Source organism: Camelus ferus, chromosome 16 (genome assembly GCF_009834535.1).
Source record: "Camelus ferus isolate YT-003-E chromosome 16, BCGSAC_Cfer_1.0, whole genome shotgun sequence".
NCBI lineage: Eukaryota > Metazoa > Chordata > Mammalia > Artiodactyla > Camelidae > Camelus > Camelus ferus.
The window spans coordinates 42679947-42702575 of NC_045711.1; the positions used below are offsets into that span (position 1 = coordinate 42679947).

General features: G+C 36.5%; 1 protein-coding gene across 3 annotated transcripts in view; it reads left to right on the forward strand.

The window, feature by feature from the left end:
* The first annotated feature begins 359 nt into the window (after positions 1-359).
* The window catches only part of ATAD5 (ATPase family AAA domain containing 5), a 35189-nt gene continuing 12919 nt past the window's right edge, over positions 360-22629 (forward strand). For 2 of the 3 annotated variants that reach the window (XM_032457678.1, XM_032457679.1), the window contains exons 1-16: positions 360-803; positions 3484-5405; positions 6026-6134; positions 8727-8882; positions 10522-10645; positions 11165-11246; positions 14192-14376; positions 16021-16178; positions 16669-16828; positions 17271-17600; positions 18525-18621; positions 19815-19894; positions 20116-20258; positions 20363-20513; positions 22002-22178; positions 22408-22541. In XM_032457678.1, the coding sequence (XP_032313569.1) occupies positions 738-803; positions 3484-5405; positions 6026-6134; positions 8727-8882; positions 10522-10645; positions 11165-11246; positions 14192-14376; positions 16021-16178; positions 16669-16828; positions 17271-17600; positions 18525-18621; positions 19815-19894; positions 20116-20258; positions 20363-20513; positions 22002-22178; positions 22408-22541 (4074 nt within the window). In that variant the 5' untranslated portion in view covers positions 360-737. The remainder of the gene's footprint in view (positions 804-3483; positions 5406-6025; positions 6135-8726; positions 8883-10521; positions 10646-11164; positions 11247-14191; positions 14377-16020; positions 16179-16668; positions 16829-17270; positions 17601-18524; positions 18622-19814; positions 19895-20115; positions 20259-20362; positions 20514-22001; positions 22179-22407; positions 22542-22629) is intronic. The other variant, XM_032457680.1, reaches the window with a different exon arrangement.

The window sequence follows — 22629 nt, forward strand, 5'->3', positions numbered from 1 at the left end:
ATGGGCGTATCTCGAAGTAGGACGCTTGCCAAAATAACTTTTCATTCTGTGTGGGAGGAATGTAATCAACTGTTACTCCCTTTTCTGTATTTTTGAAATTGCCACTTTCAAATATGGCTAGTCTGCGGCGTCAAAAGTCTAGGGTTTTAATTCTGCCACCAACAGACTTTAGTCAAATCACAACCTCATCCGTGAAACTGGATGTGAGAAATCTGAATTTCCCAAATCCCCGCCAATTTTTAATTTCACGGTAAAAGAGTCCTGCCTTCTGTAGGTTCGCCAAAGAAGTATTTTGGCCTTACCGGCTCACCGTCCGACAGCTTCCGGAAGCGACCTAAGCCCCGCCCCCTGCGCTCAGGACGGCGCGAAAACCCAATTGACAAGAACTCCCTCTGAAAGCGCCGGGTCGGGTCTGCGTTCGGCCTGCTTTCCCGGCCTTCGCCCCAGTTCCGACTGCTCAGAACTGGAGCGCCCGCCTCCAGGGCGCCCCGCGATCACCGGCCGCACCCCCGAGTCCTCGCTGCCCGCGCTTTTTCACCGCCTCTTCCCGCGTTCGACTCGGCTGAGCTGGGCCCAGCCTCTGCGACCACTCGGGGCAGTGGGCGCGAGGGAGTCCGAGGCGGACCCCACGGCCCAGCTCCTCGCTCCTGCTGGAGCCGGCCGCCTCCATGGCCTCCAGACAGGCCGGGCCGGGCCGCGCAAGATCCTAGGGTCCGGGATTCCGGGAAGCAGGGAGCATGGTGGGGGTCCTGGCCATGGCGGCGGCAACGGCTCCGCCTCCGGTGAAGGACTACGAAATTGAGGTGAGTTTGAGTATCTCCGTATGTAGGGGATGGGTGGAAGGTGATTCTGATTTAGGATCTATGAGGGAAAAGGAGGGGCGAGGCTCCACAGTTGTGCCATTATGTGGAACAGTTGCTAGAGCGCGTCGTATCTTACAGTCATGATAGGTCCCTACAAACATTGGGATTGTGAGATGTTTGCGGGGACGTTAAGATGCCTCGTTAAGGACCAGCTCCCAGATCCTGAAATGTTGGTGAAACTTGATGTTTTGGGCTTTTGAAATGTCCTGGAGGATCCCAGGGTCAAGTCTGGGTTCATGATAAGGAATTATTAGAACTTTAGCGTTGAAAAAAATCTTTTAAGTTTTTCTAGTCACCTATCCACCTGTTCTAGGAATACCAGTTAGATTGTCACTACAGGAATCAAACAAAGTGCTTGATTTAAAAATCAGTTTCTCATTGTTCTAGAGCTTAAGATACTGCAGTTAGAAGTTGCAACCTGGCATGCTGTTATTCTCGTGTGTTCATCAAGTTTCAGTGAAATGCACTAAGCAGTCGTTATAAAGAGATTCTAATGCCATGAATTAGTGGAGTAGCATCTTACAGTAGACAGCTGCTATATTTTTACACCTTTTCATCTCAATCCAGCATTCTAACTGAAGTATGCATACTGGTATCCTTGAAGTGAGCCAAGATGTATGTTCACTTATTTAGAATTGAGTGTTTTTTTCTGCTTACTAATAGTTGTTATACTGATACTTGTTTGTTGAGTCAAGGCAGTTTTTCAGCTTGGATCAGGTGTGAGGAAGGACTTTTGATACTAGAATTATACAGTTTTGGGTTTTTGTTTGGTCAGTTTTTCTTTCTTTCTTTTTCCATTCCTGTTCCTTCCTCTCCAAATCCTGGTCAGTTTTTCAACCTTTTTTTTAGTTTCTGCTTTTGGTGCCCTGCTTCGAGAGCCTATTTCATAGTAATGATGCTTACTGTTTAGTATTGTAAGAGTAGGGTACTTATACACATTATTAACTTAATATCAGCCTTGTGATGAGATGTTATTATCTATATTCTACAGACGACAGAAGGTTAAGAAGTCATTTAAAGTAAGTTAAATTAAGTTAGAAAAAGTTAATTAGAAAATTGAAAGTAATTTGCTTAAGGTCCCACACTGGTACGTGTCAGAACTAGCACTTGAACTTAGATCTGACTCCAGGGCCTATGGTCTAGCGTCTCTGATACAGCTCAGGATAATAATAACAACTCATTAGCATTTTCTTTAATACATTTACCATTTCATTTTAAGATGTAAAATTTAATCTGTCTGTAATTTATTTTGCCTCCTGTTTATCTAGATGGTTAAAAATTTGTCCCAGTACTATTTATTAACTAATTCTTTGCCTTATAACTTGAATGCTACAATTATATACCAAATTCTTAAATATATGCTTGTCTTTTTCTGATCTTCTCATCCATTCTATTAAGTGGCCTGCTTGTTCATGCATCAGTGCTATGCTTTTAATCATGGTAGCTTTACAATATATTTTAATTTTCCAGAAGTATAATTCCTTTATTACTTACCTTTTTAGAAGTTTCCCTGTTATTCTGGCAAGTTTATTCTAACAAATGAACTGAGGGCAGTTAGAATTAAAGAAAAGACTGATGGAGCTTTTTTTTAAGGGTAATAAACAGTGTAGCTCTCATCTCTTCTCCGCCATCCCGTGTGAGGTTGGGTTTGCCCCTCGCCACGTCTTCTCACAAGACTTTCAGGATCAAGCGATTGTTGGCCAAGAAACAAATGCAGAATCATCCCATTCCCCAATGGATTCGAATGAAAATTGGTAATAAAATCAGGTACAGCTCCAAGAGAAGACGTTGGAGAAGAACCAAGCTGGGTCTCTAAGGAGCCCCCCACGTGAGATGGCACACGTATTTACATTGTGTTAGGGTCACTTACGTCTTACCATGTCACTCTGAAAGCATCACTGCTATCTGAATGGCTGGATGTGTTTAATTGGGAAAATGATTTTTCTCTTTTTGTTAGTGTTTCTGCACGAGTGCTTTGGCTCAGTAATAAATATGTAAGACCTTTCGTTGGGAAAAAAAATAGTGTAGGAGGCAGGCAGCAACAGTTTTAATAGCAAATTAAAACACTGAAAAGTCTTATTTGTTTTATTTGTAGTAAGTGTCCATCATAATTTTTACTTATTAGTAAATTTTGGGATCCTAGACTTGTTCACTATGTACCTGTTTCTTGGAAATAGAGTAATTTGTTTATTTTTAACTCAAAAAGTATAAAGGAAATAGAAATAACATTTACAGAGTTCCTACCACGCATCAGACTTTACATGTTTGTATGTAACATGTTCATTATAAATTCTGTGCAGTGGTGTTACTAATCAAAGATCACAGAGTAAACAGAAGCCAGCAGTAATTAACACATTTGTACACAAGTGTACTGGTCTTGAAACTTTTCATTGAAGTATAATATATATATGGCAAATTGCACAAATTATAATTGTATAGCTTGATATGACATTGAGATTTGGATGTAGGTTCAACTTTAAAGCATTTTTTTCTTCGTAATATGTTTATCAACTAAGGGAGTCTTTTCTCATTCTATAAAATAATAGGTCCATGTTTAAAATGTATGTTTTGTAGTATTTTGCTTGAAATAAGTGCTTTTTTTTTTCTTTTAAACTGATAGGCATGCAAGAAGCGAAGGAAAGATGATGACAGAAATTCTTGCAAAACAATTACAAAATATTTATCACCAGTGGGGAAGACTGGAGACAGGGTTTTCTCTCCACCAAAATCCAGTAATATCCTGGATTATTTTAAAAAGACTTCATCCACAAATGAGAAGACTCAGACAGCAAAAAAGAGCAAGATAAAGTCATCCACACCGTTGCCTGCTGACAGTGGCAAAGACTGTAAAACACCTTTGGAAATGTTCTCAAAGACAGAGTGTAAGAAGAGAGGGAAGAGAGTTAATTTATCTCATCAACTAAGTACTATTAAAACTGAAAATGAATCTCCAATTGAAATTAATAGTGATGATAGCAAAGAAGACTTTAGTTTAAATGACAATTTTGTGGAAAGTAGTTCTGCTTTACTCTACAAGAAACATGTAGAGATACTTGCAGAAAGTATTCAAGGTATCAAAAAACAATCAAGCACTATGACCTCCAAAAAAAGTTCTAAGAAAGTAAATCCTAAACAGGAGTCCACAAAAAATGATTGCAGAAAATTGAGGAAAAGGAAGTACAGAGATATAATAGATCTATCTGAAAGTTTACCCTTGGCAGAGGAACTAAATCTCCTTAAAAGAGATGTTCAAGGTAGTGAACGGGTAATACCTGGCCTAAGTAATGAGGTCGGAAGTCCTGCGAATGTTGCAGAATCAAGGGATAATATAACTGAAACAGCCCAGTTAAACGATAGTACAGTAACTGTCTCGTATGAGGAATTTTTAAAAAGTCACAAGGAAAATAAAGTGGAACAGATACCAGACTCTACAATGTCAATTTGTATTTCTTCTGAAACTGCTGAAGATACAGGCAAAAGTGGTTGTGTGAGTGACCCAGAAACCTATGAAATTTCCCAGCAGGCTCGCTTTAAGACAGTCACCGTTCTTGCACAAGTTCACCCTGTTCCTCCCAAAAAGACAGGGAAAATACCCTCAATTTTCCTGAAACAAAAGCAGGTGGAAATGGAAAGTAGTCTGTCTGATCCTGAGAATGAACAGACGATTCAGAAAAGAAAATCTAACGTCGTTATACATGAGGAAGAACTTGAATTGGCAGTGTTGGAGGCTGGAAGTTCTGAAGCTGTGAAACCAAAATGCACTCCAGAAGAAAGACAACAGTTTATGAAAGCATTTAGGCAGCCAGTATCAGATGCACTTAAAAATGGAGTCAAAAAGTCTTCTGATAAGCAGAAAGAGCTCAATGAAAAACCTTCAAGTGAGGAAGGAAGAGACAATAATTCTAAAAAAGTCATGCAAAGTCCTAATATTCATATGGTTTCAAATAATGACAATCCACAGTCACACACTGATAAGGGAAGTTTTCCTAAGGAGAAAAGTAAAAAGCTGAAGAAAAAGAATAAAAAAAGTTTAGAATCTGGTGCTACTCCAGGTGAAAATAAAAAGGGAAATAATCAAAAGAAAGAAACAATTTTTTCCCTTAAAGAGAAACAAAATCAAAACAGGCTTAGAATGAGTTTAAGACAAAAGAAAACAGCAGTTTTCAAAAATAGCACATTACGTACCCATGAAAGCCTCATTTGTGAAGATGCAGCAAATGATGGCCCTATAAAGATTTCCTCTCTGTGTAACACTAAGGCTCCAAGGAAAACCAGCATACCAGTCAAGGATAAAGTTATACACTCTAAAGGTGGAACTGAAGACAGCTTGGTAAATGTTTCCACACCCAGATCAAACAGAAGATCTGTAAGAAGTAGCAGCACACCAACTACAATAATCATTAGAGGTACTGATTATGAAGATGCACAAGACGATAGTCCAGTAAAAGCTTCCACTCCAAAAGCAGCCAACTTATCTGAAAAGCGTAGCTTATATACAGCGGAACTGATAACAGTATCCTCTGATTCAGAGAGCCCTATTAGGTAAACTTCTGTTTTGTTCTGAAATTCTGAGTATTCTGTGTATATTACTAGACGGGAAGGAAAATACTTCAAGCGTTGGAGAGTATTATTTTTCCCTAGAACACAACTGATTTATAAGAAAAAGAAAACAGAGTTTCAAACATGCTGCTTAATTTCCATATTTGATTTAAAGTCAGGCATGGTTTCAGAAGTACTCTATATGTATTTTAGATGAGTTTTAAACTCTTTATCGCAGTTGCTAATTCCTGGAGAAACATTCTCCAAATATGATTTCTGTGCATTTAACAAAGAGAAAAAATAAATTGTAGAACTTTATTTCTGAGCCATATACTATGAGGTATATACTTGCAGGGTGGTTCTTGCTAATGTAAGAGTGATCCTACGGGCTAATTTTCTGTAAAGCTTATGATTTATAAAAGGAAACTATATTTTCTAAGAGTTTAACATTTGGCTTACTTTTGAATTAGTGGCTTGAAACTAATGGGGGTGTGTTTTAGTTTTTGTTTACTGTTTCAGAACTGTCCAGAAACTGGAGCCCTACTCGGTTCTTTTCTATGTTTAATTGAAATTCTTACACATTATAATCGTGAAAATGTGTCTGAATATCTTTTTTTTTTCAGAATGAAATTCACCAGAATTAGTACTCCCAAGAAATCTAAGAAAAAATCTAAGAAAAGATCTAAGAAATCTGAAGCAGCTGAAGAAGATTTTATGTCTCAAACTAGAAAGGTAATTGAAATATTAGAGAGTCCTATAAGTGATAATATATTTCCGGGAACAGCAGCTTCTACTATTGGAAGTCATACACCAAAACAAGATACACGTATTTCATAGACTGGTTATGTTAACTACAACCCTATATTATTTTTCATATTATTAAGAGATCAACATATCTTATTGTGAGATGAAAAATTAATAAAGATAGTATAGTTTACTTAGAAGAAATTTTCTTAGTGAGAGTTACATTCCAATCATTTTTCTTAAGACTGCTTATGGAAATAAGCATGATTGACTTTTTGGTTTATTTCTATAGATTAGAGGCTAAAAAGTGGGGTCTCTGTCCTGGTACTGTTGACATTGTGGGCTGGATAATTCTTTGGTGTGGGACTGTCTTGTGAATTATAGGATGTTTGGCAGTAACCCTGCCCTCATGAGATGCCAGTAGCACTCCAACTCCCCTTGTTATGACAACCAAAAACATCTCCAGATGTTGCCAAATATCCTCTAGAGGGAAAAAATCACCTCCAGTTGAAAACCACTATCCTAAAGGGAGAGGTAAGGTATTTAAGAATATGTTAGCTGCTTTTGCAAAATAAGCTTCTTATCCCCTCCATGAGAGAACTGGACTCTCTCCAGGGTGAGTAGGTACAAGTATGTATGTTTTGCAGAAGTCACCAAGGTGATTCTGGTGTAACCCTTGGGTGAAAGTCACTGCCACAGAAAGTTGGTTTCTCTTTTGTTTTTATTTAACAGCTGTTTGTTTTTTGGTTTTTTTTTTTTTTGATTGCATGTTACATTCCAGGTACTATGAGTAGTACTCATAGCATTAATCTCATAAAGTAAATATTTAACCCTGTTTTGAAGGACAGTGGTGTCACAGGAGGTCAAAACATTTTGAAGAGTGATATACAGTGGAATTTCAGCTGGGTGGCAAAGGAGAGCAGGGCAGGGCTGATAAACAGGAAGAAAGTAGAGCTGTTGGGACCAAAGTGCCTGATGTAGTCAGGAGAAACCACATAAGAGCTGGGAGGACAGACAGCCTGGTCGGAAAGGAGGCTGCTGGGAATGACTGTTTTCTGAGGTGTTAGGATTATGGTTGATCTTCATTCTCTTCATTTTTCTGTTTTCTGTTTTTTTGTAAATATGAACTTTTAAAAACTTTATTAGAAAAATAACTATTATAAAAAAACAGATTTCTACTTACCAAAATGTGTATTTTTTTTTACACATTCACTAAAACGTATTTCTGTGTATAACTGTTTCAGTGATTCTATTGTTCATTTAAATGTAGGTGGCTTATTTTGAATACTAACTTATCATAAGGCCCATCAGCCTGTCAAAAATTTTGCTAGCAGAGCAACAACAAATCTGTCACTCCACTACTATAGAAGCAAATCTTAACATTCCTAACCTTACATGTGTTTTAACTATCCATGCCTCTTCTTTTTAATGCTTTTTAAAAAAAAAAAGTTAAAGTTAAAAAAAAAAACCAGCAAACATTTGTTTAAAAAACAGTAGTGTATAAAATTAAAAGAGAAAACTTTTTTTCCTCTTCTCTCTCCTACCCTCTAGGGGCAGCCCACTTTTAATAGTTATATGTTCATCTGTCGAGACTTTTTCCTATGCTGAAATAGATAAATGTTATTTTTAAAATATAAACTGTTTTACAGCGTGCTTGCTGTATGTTTCAAATCCAAAAGTAAAAACTGGTAGAACTCAGAATGTGGAAAACACATTATCTAGAAGATAGTATTTAAATGCACAAGATCACTTAGTACATCAATGGCAGAGCAAGATCTGAAGGCTGGACCTTACTCTTTTCTAGTGCTGTTCTCCATACCTAATGCCTTTTCAACCTCTCTCCAAAGGATTCAGCCTGAAAGTGACTAAAATCAAAGAAGAGATACCATGAAGATGGTGGGGAAATAACCAACAATCTTAATCTATACAGACATCTAATACACATATCTTTCTGGGTGTTTTTCAGATAAATTATATTTATCTGGATAGATTTCAAGTAAGAAATAAAGGCAAATCAAGTATCACTAGACACATTTTAATTTAATTTCCTTGGTAAGATTTGAATGACCTTTTTTTTGTCTTTCATTTAATGTGATTTGTGATTATATATTTCTATTTGTGTATTTGATGGGCTTCATTTTTTAGAGCAGTTTTAGGTTCACAGAAAAACTTGAGCAGAAGATACAGATTTCCCATATACCCTCTGCCCACACACATGCATAGCCTCCCCTGTTATCAATACCAGAATACTACCCTTGTTACAGTTGATGAACTTGACATTGACTTCATTATCACCCCGAGTCCATATTTAAATTAAGGTTCACTCTTGGTGTTGTACAGTCTGTGGGTTTAGACACGTGTATAATGACATGCATCCCCATTATAGTACCAGACAGAGTAGTTTCACTGCCCTAAAAATTCTCTGTGCTCCGCCTATTCATCCCTTCTTTTCTCCTTAACTTCTGTCAACCACTGATTTTTTTTTTTACTTTTTTCCAAAGTTTTGCCTTTTCTGTTTTTTTCTATTAAATATAAAATGTTTGCCAGTGACCTCAATTATTATTTCACATTTGTGTTTAGGTAAGCAGTGCTTCCAAAAATGTATCAAAAGCAAAACAACTCATTGAAAAAGCAAAAGCATTACACATTAGTAGGTCAAAAGCTGCTGAAGAGATAGTGACACCTTTGAGGCGTTCGTCCAGACATCAGACACTTCCTGAAAGGTCAGCAACACAAGTAAGTATTCCAAATATTTATTGGTTTAAATTCTGTCCTGTTCTGCTGTTTGGAACAGAAGAAGGAAACCACTCTTAAGTTATAAGGTAGAATTGTACGATGGCCTTGACGTGGTGGAATATCATTCTCAGTTCTCTTTTAAAAGTGTTTAGCTCTCTTTTGCATACAGAATATAGTCTGAATCCTTATCAAGTCCTTCAAGATTCTTCATAGGCTAAACTAGCTTTTCCCTTTCCTCAAACAATCCCCTTCCTTAGATACACTTTGCTCTTTCATACTAAATTATTCATTTCTCCCTAAAGGGTGCAATTTTTCCTTTTTTCAGTTTGTAGTCTCTCAGCTTGAAATGTATCTTAGGTACTCTCTTCTACCTGAGGAATTCCTACTCAGATTTTTTAAATCCTGCTAAATGCCACCATCTCCTCTTTTATTTTATTTTACTTTATTTTTGGGGGGAGTGGTAATTAGGTTTACTTATTTTTAATGAAGGTACTGGGGATTGAACCAAGGACCTCGTGCATGGCAAGCACACATTGTACAACTGAGCTTTACCCTCCCTCCTCTTTTTTTTAAAACAGCTTTATTGTAGAAATATAATTTGCCATTTGAAGTGTGCAGATCAGTCACTTTTAGTATATTCACAGAGTAGTGCATTCATCACTACAATTAACTTTAGAATATTTTATTAATCTCAGAAAACCCTCTTCCCCTTAGCTGTCACTTCCCAATCTCCCCACCCCCAACCCTAGCCAACCACTAATCTATTTTCTTTCTCTATAGATTTGCCTATTCTGGACATTTAATATAAATGGTATCATACAATATGTGGTCCTTTGTGTCTGGCTTCTCTCAATTAGCATAATGTTTTAAAGATTCATCCATATTGTAGCATAAGTATTTCATTTCTTTTTATTGCCAAATAGTATCCTATTATGTGGATATACCACTTTTCATTTAGCCATTCATCAGTTGATGGATATTTGGGTTGTTGCCACTTTTTGGCTATGAATAATGCTGTGAACAATTCAATATCTCCTTTTGAAAGCCTTCAAGACAGATAGTTTCCTTCCCTATGTGTACTTTAATTTACTTCCTTTTTTTTTTTTTTTTGTCAATATTACTCTTACCATACTGTATTATACCTAGTTAAACTAACTATTCATGGACTAGCCCCTTCTCTGTCCCCAAACCCTGGTGTAACCTTGACACCAGCTCTTGAGTTTCATTTGGCTGTGTGTTCTCAGTAGCTGCTGTATTGCCTAACACATAGTAGGCGCTCCATAGAGGTATGCTGGCCACAGGAAAACTTGTCAGACTTTATCTAACATTTCTAGGATGTATAGAATTTTTATAACTTGTATTGATTCTTTTATCTGGAGTGTCGTCTGTTAGTTGCTTATTTAAAAAAAAAAATCTGTGGTCATAATGAGTCTACTCTTTGATCAGGTGACCTTGTATGATACACAAGACTACTGCCATTCATATCGTGGTTTTTTTTGTATCAGATAGTTTCGGACGGAGTTATATGGAGTTGCTAATGTAATTACCTTGTCTATGTCTTCTAGCACTGTAATCCTTTTGAAATTTGAATGGCATTAATTGTATATCACTAAGAATTTTTTTTCTTATTCTGTCTTAGGACTCTGTAATGATAATAGATTCAAGTTCTACCTCTTTAAAGCATCCTGAGAAAAATCAGAAGAAACTTCAGTGTCTGAATGATGTGCTAGGAAAAAAACTTAAGACTCCTAAAAACGTCCCTGGTAATCAGATTTGGTAACATTGATGATGAACATTAGAACGTTTTGGTGGGGATTACATTGTTCTGAAAGGTCTCATTTTAATTTAATCTCTTATCTTATAAAATATAACCTTTTAATTAAACATTTCTATTTTAATGAGTAAAGTTATAATGTAGTGAAGGGTTTTACAGAGGGTAGCACTCAGCTACCCTTTGTAGTTACTGCATTTCTTTCTGTTTAGCCTGTTCGCTTCGTAGTTCCCAAACTGACTGAAGATCAAAATCATCTGGATAAATCTTTAAATCTTTAGGTCCTTTCCTAGACTTACTAAGAATCTCCAGAGGTGGGTTGTGGGAATCTGTAGTTTAAAAAAAAAAAAGCTTCCTGGGAGATTCTGATACTGATACTGCCAGGTGGAGAGATGAGCTTATTATATAGAAAATTTTTTGGTGAAAAAAAATTTTTAAGAGTTTTGAAAGTAGCTGGAGGTAAGTGGAGATGATAAACCTTGATGCTAACCTAAGTATTTATTTTTCTAAGGACAAATGAAAGTTGCTCCTTTATTTCTTACTAGAAGGGCTCAGAAAACAGCTGATCCAGGCCTTGGTTTTGATGAAAGCAGGTCAGTCTGATACAAATTTTTAAGTTGCCAAAATATTTTATGGAATGTATTTTGTTTTTATTCATTTACTTTGATGAAAAGGCATGTAAATTACCATTTGAAGCTTTAATAAGTCCCATTTTAAAAGATGACAATATTGACAATGCTACAACTGCAATTTGAAGATCTTGATCTTCTGTAGACATTTTGTGGCCATCTCTAGACAAAATAGTGAAAAAATAAACAGGCAAACAAATACCAGGACACTGACTTACGAACTTACTCAGTAAATATTTAAATACCTGCTACGTACCAGACACGGTTTTTGGTACTAGTAATATTATGGAAAATAAGACATATTCCCTGTCTTCATGAGGCTTACACTCTAGAGGAAGATAATTTATGATTAAACATTAATTGGGCCAACCAATGAAAAATTGCAGTTGTGCTAAAAAGGAGAGGTACAAAGGTTTATTAGATTAGGCAGATTTGGTCTGGCCAAGAAAGATTTGCTGAGGAAATGACACCTGAATTGAAGGGTGAGCAGGAGTTCATTAGTTGGCTAGCAGTGTTCCAGCAGAGGGAACAGTCTGCAGAGTCCCTGTGGCTGGAAGGAGCATGGTGAATACAGAAGGTTGGGAGAATTCCGGTGTGGCCTGAGCACGGAGAGCAGGAGTGAGAAGAATGTGAGATTAAGCTGGAGAGGTGGCTGCCTGCCCATGTAGGTGGGACTTTAGGCCATATGGAAGAATCTTGTCATTATGCTAAGAGCCATAAGAAGCAATTAGAGAGTTTTAAACATGAGTATGGACATAAAATTTGGATTTTGAAAGTTTAATCTGACTGCTGGATTAACTTGGCTCTTGTGTAAAGAATGGAATGTAGGAGGAGTTAGAGTGGATACAAGAGCCTTGGTGTGAGATGATGGAGGTGTGGACTCGGGTGTTGGAGATGACGCATGAAAAGATTTTAGGAGATAAGTTTAAGAACCCTTGATGATTAATTAATTAGACACGGGGGGATGGGGATGGGAGAGAGGAAGGTAAAAGGATGACATTTAAGTTCTGGTCTGTGCAAGTGGATGGCACATGGGAGAAGACCAGGTTTAGGGACATAAGTTGAGGTTTTTATTTTTATTTTATTTTTTTCCTGTTTCAGTTTTATTGAGGAATAATTACTTAGTGTTAAATACACAAATCTTAAGCATACAGTTTTGATCAGTACACTGTATCAAGATAGATATAACATCTTTCTTTTACTCCTGAACAGTTAAGTACTTTTTTTCTGTTACCCCCCCCACCAACACCACAATAAAAGATTACCCCTAATTCTATTACCATCGAATAGTCTCATTTCTGTTGCCGAGGGTTAGTCTTGTCTGTTTCAGAAATTCACATAACCTTTATATATTCTTTTGTGTCTAACTGCTTTTGCTCAGTACACAAAACACAATTTTTAAAAAATCAGCTTTATTCAGATAGTATACACACAATCATTTGCATCCATATTAAGTAAACACTTTGAGGTTTAACAAATACACCTGTGTGATCACCACCACAATAAAGATAGAGAACATTTCATCACTCAGAAATTCCCTAGTGCCTCTTTGCAGTTAACCCCTGACTTCCACTCCCAGTGCCGTGCAACCTCTGATCTGCTGTTGACACGGATTAGTTTGCCTTTTCTAGAGTTTCATAGAACTGAAATCATACGGGAGGTCACTTTTTTCTTTTTGATTTTTCAGTTTTGGGATTATTTACTGACTTTACACTGTGCAAAATAAGGATCGAATCTTCTCTCCTTCTCTTGGCCCCAGCCCCCCCAACCACACAGGACCCTCTGCCCATCCTCTGAGGACGATTATATTCTGATTTTGCCTGGATCAGCATTCAGTGTTTACATCTTATGACTGTGGACATGCTAATCACAGCTGAACTGAACAGTGGAAAACTGTGATTACTTTTCCTTCCCTGTACCAGTTTGTTTTCTCTGGAGTGCATTATTGCCTCATTTTTTGTTTGGTTGCTAGCATCTCAGCTTCCCAGAATCCTTTACCACTGGTCCAGGAGGTACACTTTTGCCTCTGGCTTCTTTCTGTCAAATGCTACAGTATCCATAGGCTCTTTTCATTGCTGAGTGCTATTCCTTATATGAATACATCACAAGTTGTTTGTCTGTTCTTTCACTGATGGCCATGTGGGTTGTTTCCATTATTTGGTGTTATTCATAAGGCTGCTATGAACATTCCTATACACACGTGTGGACAAGTGTTCTCATTTCTCTCACATAAATTCTTAGGAGTGGAATTGCTCTGTTGTTAGGTGGGTGCGTATTTAGCATAAGGATCTGTCAAACTGTTACTACAGTTCTCACTCCATGTATGGCAGGCTAGGAAGCGGGTGTACACCAGCACCACACCCTCTGTCCCCTCCACCACGCCATAGTCCCACCCTCCTCTGCCCTTGCACCACTCTCCCACTGAAGTTAACATTCTTATAGTTAGCAAGGTAAGCCAGGTAAAACCGAGACACAGCACTAAGGGCCCTAATGTTCCTGCTATTATATAGGAAACAATATTACCTTAGAAGTTCTTGTATTAACTTTGAGAAATATGGCACCAATTCTGTTTTCTTCTTATAATATAAATGTATGTTTTTTTCTTGAAAAAAAAAAAAAAGAAAAAAGACAAGAAAAAACTCACCTACCAATCAAACATAGCCTCTTAACATTTTGGTAGATGTCCTTCAAGTCATTTTTCTCTTCGTATACTTATTTTTTATTTAATTTTTTAACATTGATAGATTTTCATTTTTATGATACGCAGGAAAAGAATTTGACCAGCTAACATGTCAGGTAGCTGATTAAATTTTTTCAAGTAAAATTAAGAAGTATTTATTTTATAGATAGTTTATTTTCTTAATGTTTATAACCTTAGCTCTTGTATATTCATGTCATTTTCTTAAAAGTCAAGATGCATCTGAGAAGTCTCAGGATTGTGATGTACAGTTTAAAGCAAAGCGTGACTTTCTCATGAGTGGTTTGCCAGATTTGTTGAAACGACAGATCGCCAAGAAAGCTGCTGCATTAGACGTGTACAATGCAGTGAGTGCCGGTTTCCAGAGAGTCGTTCATGTTCAGCAAAGAGATGATGGTGAGCTTTCTACTATTAAATATTTTAAAATGTTAGTAGTAATATGAAACTGTGTAAGTTGGCTTAAGGTGAGACACAGGTTTAAATATAATTCTTACGGTGATTTTAGTGAGAATTTAAAGTTGTGTTTCATCCTCTCTTCTTCAGCCTTGGACTGAGGAAAAGGGTGGGGCAAGAAAGCCACAGGCATCTTACCCCTGATACCAGGGGAGGGCCCTTCCCTGATATGAGGGGAGGGCAGGCACGCGTGCGAATGTGAGCGCTGACCTTCAGGGAATGTTGTGTCCAGAGAGGCAGTGTGTTCTAAAGGAAGGGAATTCCCTTCTGAAGTCATAGCAGTGTGTAAACAGACCATCTGTAAGAATCTCTCGGCGGAGCACCAGCCCGGCCTTTGCCCACCCTACTGCTGAATGTTCAAGGGAAATCTGTGTGCCTCCTTTCCAGCGCAGCTTTTGCTGTTTAGTTCCATAGAAGTGTCTTCTGGAATAGGTAACAAAGAGCAGGGCTTCATTGCTCTGGTCTGCTCTCTTCCCACATGGCTGTGCACAGACCTCTTGTAGGGTGGTGTTAGCTTGATCGTAATCTAATTCTCTTTGGATTCAATGCCATGGCAGCCACAGTCTTACTTCACTTAAATAGTTTTTAATTAGTAATGTACAAAGCCTTACATCTTTGCTTTGTTGTTGTTCCTAGGTAGAATTATTCTTTTGCCAGCATATAAACATATTCTTCTCAACGGCCTTTGTGGTTTGGTTTAGGGCCCTCCCTCTACTCCTGAAATGTTCACTGTGTTCTGTTCTTCTTTTTTCCCTTTTATGTTTCTGACCTTGATACTTTTGGAGTTTTGTTTAGCCTCTGTTTTGTGTGGGGAACTTCCCAGTCAGTCTTTCTTATAATATTCTACTTTTCCTTTTTTCCCAGTTCTCTTACTGGCCATTCCATTGATGAAGCCTTTCTTGTTACTTTTACTAGTGCATTTTTAATAGCATTTTCTAGTAGTGTGTTCAACTATAGAAATTAGTTATAATTTTGATAAACACATTTTCACAGGACTGCTACTGTAGAACTTAGCATATCGATTTGTAGATGAGCAGATGAGGCAAGCACAGAGAACTTCTTTTTAGAGCCTTAAGAATTATTGAACATCCACTATAGTCTGGCATTCTTCTGAGCACTTAACATGCATTTTTAGTTTTATCCCCATAACAGCGCTAGAAGGTTGAGTGTTATAATTGTCACCCCCACATTACAGATGAGGAAACTGAGGTTTAGGATCATGCCCACTTACCTAGCTAGTGAGTGGCAAAGTCTGGATTTGAATCCAGGTCTGACATCAGAGTTTCAACTTTAAACCAGGTTAACTGGCCCTGAAATTTTTACCCTGAGTAGTAAGGTTGATTTAAAAGAAAAGAAAATTTGTTAATATTTGCTTATTTTTAACAATTGGAAGGCAGGACCACGTAGTTTTTTATTAGTTGCATTTGTTGGAGGCGAGGATTTGTTCCCTGTGTACTCATTTGAATTTTGGTGCTTTTGTGTTAACTAATTGTTGTCAAGTCTGTTTACATTTATATACTTGGCGTTTGATAAATAGATAAGTATGAGAATGAAGGTGATTAACATAATTTTTCTCTTTTTCTTTAGGGTGCCACCTGTGGCATTTGAAACCACCCACTTGTCCTCTCTTAACTAAACTTAAAGAACTTAATACTAAAGTGGTAGATCTCTCAAAATGTGTTATGGCGCTTGGTGAATTTTCTACATTAGACTCAAATTTGAAAAATAATAATTCTGCTGTTGTGGTAAGTATTAGAGAGGTCATCCATTGTAGGATGTTTCCTTCACATCTTTCAGAGGAAAAAAAAAGTTGGATATCTGTTGTAGCCTAAACTTCATTTTTTCCTTGAATAATACAATTTCAAAAAGTAAATCCTAATTGAAGTACATACCTCTTTTAAATACTCCTAGTGCTTTAAAAACATTTCAAGGATTAATGATAGCCAGTTTCAAAAGAATGTTAGTTTATATAGTACATTTAGATACTTTGTAAGTCAGCATTATAGCCAAATAAATGTGTAGAATACAAGTATTTGAAAAGAAAGAACAATAAAAATATGAACTAAGTCTTTCTAAAGCTATGCAAATGCAGCTTTGCCATCAAGGTGGTGTTTAGTGACTGAAGCTAATCCTGCATTGGCATAGACTTACTATAGATAAAAAGTAGTTGGCAGTATTGTGACTATTATTAATAAACAATATGTGTCTAATTGAGCATTTTATTCTTTATTGCAGTTTATGGGGAGAAGGAAAGATTTGACTGAAGAAGTAAGGAATCTTTTGCTGGAGGAAATTGTGTGGTCAAATCCTGAATGTTCTTTGAGGAAATACTTCCCTTTGCTTCTAAAAAAACGAACTGAGCACCACGTACTTTCTGAGTGTCATCGTAAACAAGGTTAATGATCATTATTATCATTTCCATTAACATTTCAGTTTTGAAACCACTAAGCTTAGCCATTGATTCTTGGAAGTGGTCACCATGGAGAGAATTTCTTGTGGTTGACAGGGAGAATTGTTCAACTGAAGAAAAGCATCTAGTGCCATGCAGTGTTAGCTACCAGAGTTGCCAGCCCAAAGGCAGCTTTAATTATGTTCAAATATTAATAATGTACTAAGGGAAGCCTTAGATGAAGTAGTTTACATAGCCTGTACCAAAAGGAAGTCCAAATAACAAGATATCCAGCTTGCTTTCAGTATGCCATGTTTGATCCTTGCCTTTTCATTTACAAAATAATAAAACTATTAGATATTTTGAAGTGATATTAAGATTATTGTGCATTAAAGTTTGTTTTTTTGTTCATTAGTAAGCACATGCATTTCTATAATTTTCCAAATAGAATGTCCACAACTAGAGCCCAGTGTCAGTCAAAAAGAAACTAAAAGGAAACGAGTGGGAACGGAAAATCATAAATCCAAAAGAAAGAAGCCAAATGAGCATTCCGAAAGTCCAACAAAGATGAGTGGGAAACCAGAAGACCTTGACAAAAGAAATAACTCCAGTGGGTTAAAGCTAGATTCTTCCAAAGGTTTATCTTCTAAAACATCCAGAAAGAAACAGACTGCTTTGAGTACAAGGTGTGAAGTGGAAACAGAAGCAGTAGAAGATTCTGATATTCTGATAATAAATGACGACAGAGAGTCTGCGTCGGAAGGATCTTCTGTTCTGGGTAAATTGGCTTTTCTCCTTCTGGTCTTAGAGCCTTTTCTTTCTTTTTTTTTTTTTTCCTGTTTTTTTGCCCCTCGTTTTCCCCCTCTCTCTTTCAAGATTTGCTCATTGCAACATTCAAGCAATGTAGAATAAGAAGTGATAGCCTCGCTGATGAGAGTCTTCTGTGACCACATGGAACAGAGTGGTGTTTGGTCTTTGGCTTTTCTGTGCTTCCCTAAATACGTGTGTTTTTTTAAAACCCTAGAATCACACCATACCTATTATTTTATACCTGTTTCACATATTTCTGACATATTCCCATTTGGTTATCTATCTTTTCCAAAGTATTCTATTGAGTTGACTGTTTCACCCATTTATAAAGCTTTAGAATATGTTTTGGTATTTGTACAGCAAATCTATCATTTTTTAAACTGTTTTCCTGCATTGACCACACTAAATGAACTATAGATTCCCTTACCCTACAAATTCCATTGGGGTTTTGATTTTGCATTAGTAGATAGATTGATCTGGCATCTTCCCAACATTCAGTCTTCTCTATCAGGAGTGTGTCATATCTCTTCATTTACTCAGGCTGACTTAGTAGGATGTTTTAATGTATCCTTTTAGGGGTTAAAAGAGGCTCCACAAAAATTATGCTGCATTTGTTCTTTAAATTTTTTTTATGGTGGAACTTATTTTTCATATTTTGTATTTCTTGAGTGGCTACTAAAATTTTTAATGTGTACTTTGAAATCTTATTGTCATGAGACCTTAATGGTGGTTAGCTTTTAAGGGGGAAGGGTTTTGAAATGCCTTTCTAGCAATTTGTAAATATAAATATTTGTACAAATAATCATTTTTATGTGAAATAATAATGTGAATGTCTAAGAATATACGTTTATGTCTAGGGACAAAATACTTTAATACATGTTTTTTGCTTTAGATTCTGGAACTGAAGACATGCTTTGGACAGAAAAGTATCAACCTCAGAACTCCAGTGAACTCATAGGCAATGAGCTAGCTATAAAAAAGTTACATAGGTTGGTAAAACTTATAAAGTAGCTTATAAATCTAGTTTTACTATTTCATTTATTTTATTTGTACTAAAATGTAGAAATTATAATTATAAAGTAATACATCACATGGTAAAATCTTAAGGAAAAAAAATAAGAATTTTAAGTGGAAAGTAAATGTGCCTCTCTTCTCCTGTTTCTACTCCCTAGAGGTAAATGACTATTAAAGGTTTCTTGTAAAACCTTCCAGAAAAATTTTTATGCCTAAATTAGTTCCTTTCTTCCTAACAAATAGGATCATATTACTACTAATTCAGGTCATAATCCTTTGTCTACAAGTCCCACCTCTAAAAAGTTCTGAAAAGTGTAAGTTTATTAACTTTATTATATACGTAAAGTTTATTATAGTCTTTATCAATCCCACTTAGTAAGAGTTCATATTTTTTTAACGAGAATTATTAAGTCATTATGGACGCACTGCCACAGACCCACTAGGGGTATTATGTTACACATGGTATGTGTACCAAATTGCCTTTCTAATACCTGAAAAATACTGAATTCTAAAACTCACTTGGCCCAAAGGATTTCATATAAGGAGTTGGGACCCATAGTAATAAACACTCTGAGATTGGCACTCTTCTAAGTACTTGATCATTCTTAGCTCATTTAATCCTTAGAACTATCCTATGAGGGTAAATATTGTTGTCTTCATATCATAGATGAGGAATGAGGTCGAGAAAGGTTGAGTTATTTGTCCAAGGTCACACAGCTGGAAAGTGGTGGAGCTTAAACTCAGGCAGTCTAGCTCCAGCCTAGAACTTCATCTTTCTACTCACACTTAGCATTGTGTATTAGACATCTTTCATGTCATCATACAGACCACCTCAGTTCTTCATAGTTCCTCTGTACTGGCTTCTTATGTAAGCGTGCCATAAGGTATCTTTTCCTCTACTGAAGGTTTTTCCTTCTGGGGGCTATTATAATGTTGCAGTGAATATCCTTGCACATAGACTCTTGTGTATTTAGGCAAAGGTACTTCATTTTAAAATATTCATGCCTATGTAAAATTATTTAACTATGTAGTTGATTCGGAAGCACCATGGAGTTCTTAAAAACTGACTGTATACCATCACTGTCCCCAACAATCATTTCAACATATAGTCTAAGAGATATTTATATTCTGTGAATTATTTTTATTAACATACATTTTCTTATGGTAGTTGGTTGAAAGACTGGAAAAGAAGAGCTGAGTTGGAAGAAAGACAAAATTTGAAAGGAAAAAGAGATGAGAAACAGGAAGGTATTTTGAGTCATTTTTTTTCCATTTCACTGAACATTTTTAGAGTTAGATTAGCTAAAAATTTTTATAAAGCTGCTTATTTGGCATTTTACATTTGGTCTTCTAGTTTTTGTTTCCAGCATTTATTGGCAAGAAGTTTGTGGGATTTGGTCATTGAGTTTGGTGAGATAGGATTGCTACCTAAGCAATTACTTTATATGTGTTTTTGAATAATTTTTCAGATGCCTTGGATAGCACAGATTTTAAGGGCAGTTCAGATGATGAAGAAGAGAATTGCCTTTGCAATACTGTTCTTATAACAGGTCCAACAGGAGTGGGGAAAACTGCTGCAGTATATGCCTGTGCTCAGGAGCTTGGGTTCAAGGTCAGTGACGACTACGGTGGACAAACGTTAATGTGATAATTACCCTTGGGGAAAGAAATGAAACATAAAGCATTCTGCCTTTTTTTCATACATTCTTCTTTTAGATATTTGAAGTGAATGCCTCTTCTCAACGCAGTGGTAGACAAATTCTGTCTCAGCTGAAGGAAGCTACTCAGTCCCATCAAGTAGACAAGCAAGGTGTAAACGCACAGAAACCTTGCATTTTTAATAGCTACAACATAGGCAAGTCACCAAGTAAGTAATTTTTTTCCTTAAGTCATAACCTTTTAAAAAATTAAAATTAAGAAATATAATTATCAGCATTTTGCCATTCATTTTTTACCTTTTCCTACACATACGCATGCCTTTTTTATTTTTCTTAGACTTTATGTTTTAAAACAAATCTCAAGACCATCATATAATTTTACCCATATATGTACAATATGTATCTCTAACGGATAAAAGCGTTTTAAAAAGCATTATCAAACCTAGCAAAATTAACTATATACCCTAATTTGACCTAATACATAGTCTAATTTCAGTTTTCTGTTGTTTCAAATGGTTTGTTCAAATCAGGATGCAAACAAGGTCCACATCTTATATTTAATTCATATTTCTTAAGTTTCTTTTAATCTCTTTAACAGTTCCCTCAGCCTCTCTTTTCATGTCATTTATTTGTTCAGGAACATTAGTCATGTGTCATAAAATTTCCCACATTTTGGATTTGACTGATTATGTCTTCATGGTATTAGTTAACACATTCCTCTTCCCTGTATTTCTTGTAAATTGGCAGTTAGATCTGTGGACTTGATTAGATTTCTCTCCATTTCGGTGCTAGCATACGCGTGTTGACGGGGTGTGTACTTCCTGTGGTATCATAGCAAGAGATACATAACAACTGGTTATCCCACTCTTAGTGATGTTTTAAAATATTTTTTTGAGATTACGCCTCCTTCCTTGTGTTAGAATGCCCTGTTTTTATGACATGCTAGTGATGTCTAAGATAGTTTTTTCAAGCTCAAAATTTTCACTGGGTTTTTCAAACACCTATGATGCATATGCAAGGATATATGATAAGACACATGGAGATAAGGGTACAAAAAAAAGAAGAGGATACAGTCATGGAACTGTGCATGTATGCTGGTACTGTCAGGAAGATCCTGCTCTGCTCTGAGGCCATATGATGGTAATTAGGACCTTTAAAGACTAAATCAGGTATTTAGGAGAAAAGGACATACCCTGGAATAAATGCCAGGCTGTGGTTGAGCTTCTGAAGGGTAGACACCAGCCATTTGTTTTTTAAGTTTGTATCCCTCTTTCATAGCATATCTAGAAAAACATTTGTTTGCTTGCAGTATCAGTTACTGTGGGCTAAAGTTGAAGTTGGACAAGAAAGTCTGTAATGTGCTCGGTTTGTACCATTATCACTTCACCTCCAGACTCTTCTGACCTCAAGCAGACGTAGACAAAGTGAGCAGAGGGATTATGAATGTTATTTGCTTCAAGAATGTATGTTTTTCTGGAAAGAGTATCTTTTCCAAATGACTGGTTTTACCTTCTCTGCCGGTAGTTTAACTAATAATATGGTAATATTTGAGTGTACAGACTGTAAGAATGGAAAAGAATTTTTATATCTTTGATTTTTAACTGGTACGAGTAGAAATGTAATCTGTGGATAACTCAATCTTGCCATCTGTTTAATTTTTAGAATGCTTGTCTTTAAGTGCAATTTATTTTTGGCAGAAAAATTAAGTTCCCCCAGAAAAGTTGTTACATCGCCAAGAAAACTTCCTCCATCATCACCACAAAGCAGTGGACCAAAGCGGGCACCTCCACCTAAGACTTTGGCAAATTATTTTAAAGTGTCTTCCAAGCCAAAAAATAATGAAGAAATAGGAGCACTTCTGGAAAATAATAAAGGTAAGACATTACATTGACAAAGACCCTGATAACATAAAAATATGATCATATTTCATGAGTTCCTATTGCTGTTTATCAGACTTCAGCTGCGCTGAAGGTCCTACATATGAGTCTTGATACTGTGTTTCAGTTTTGATGGCAGATTTCAGTTTGAGCTTATTCTGTGGAAATATCCAATGTTCTATTAAAATTTGATTTGATGTAGAATGTTAATGTTTTATTCATGCAGGAATCAAAAGTTCTTTCGAACAGAAACAAACCATTCTGACTAAGTCAACAAACACAACTAATTCAAATGTCAAAGAGTTTGGGGCTGAGGAACCCAGCAGGAAAAATGCAACATCTCTTATTCTTTTTGAGGAGGTAGGCTTACAGAGTATACATCTGTGGTCTCTCATGATGAAAGCTTACCATCTTGGCTGTAAAATAGCCAAGAAAGTCAGGAGTAACT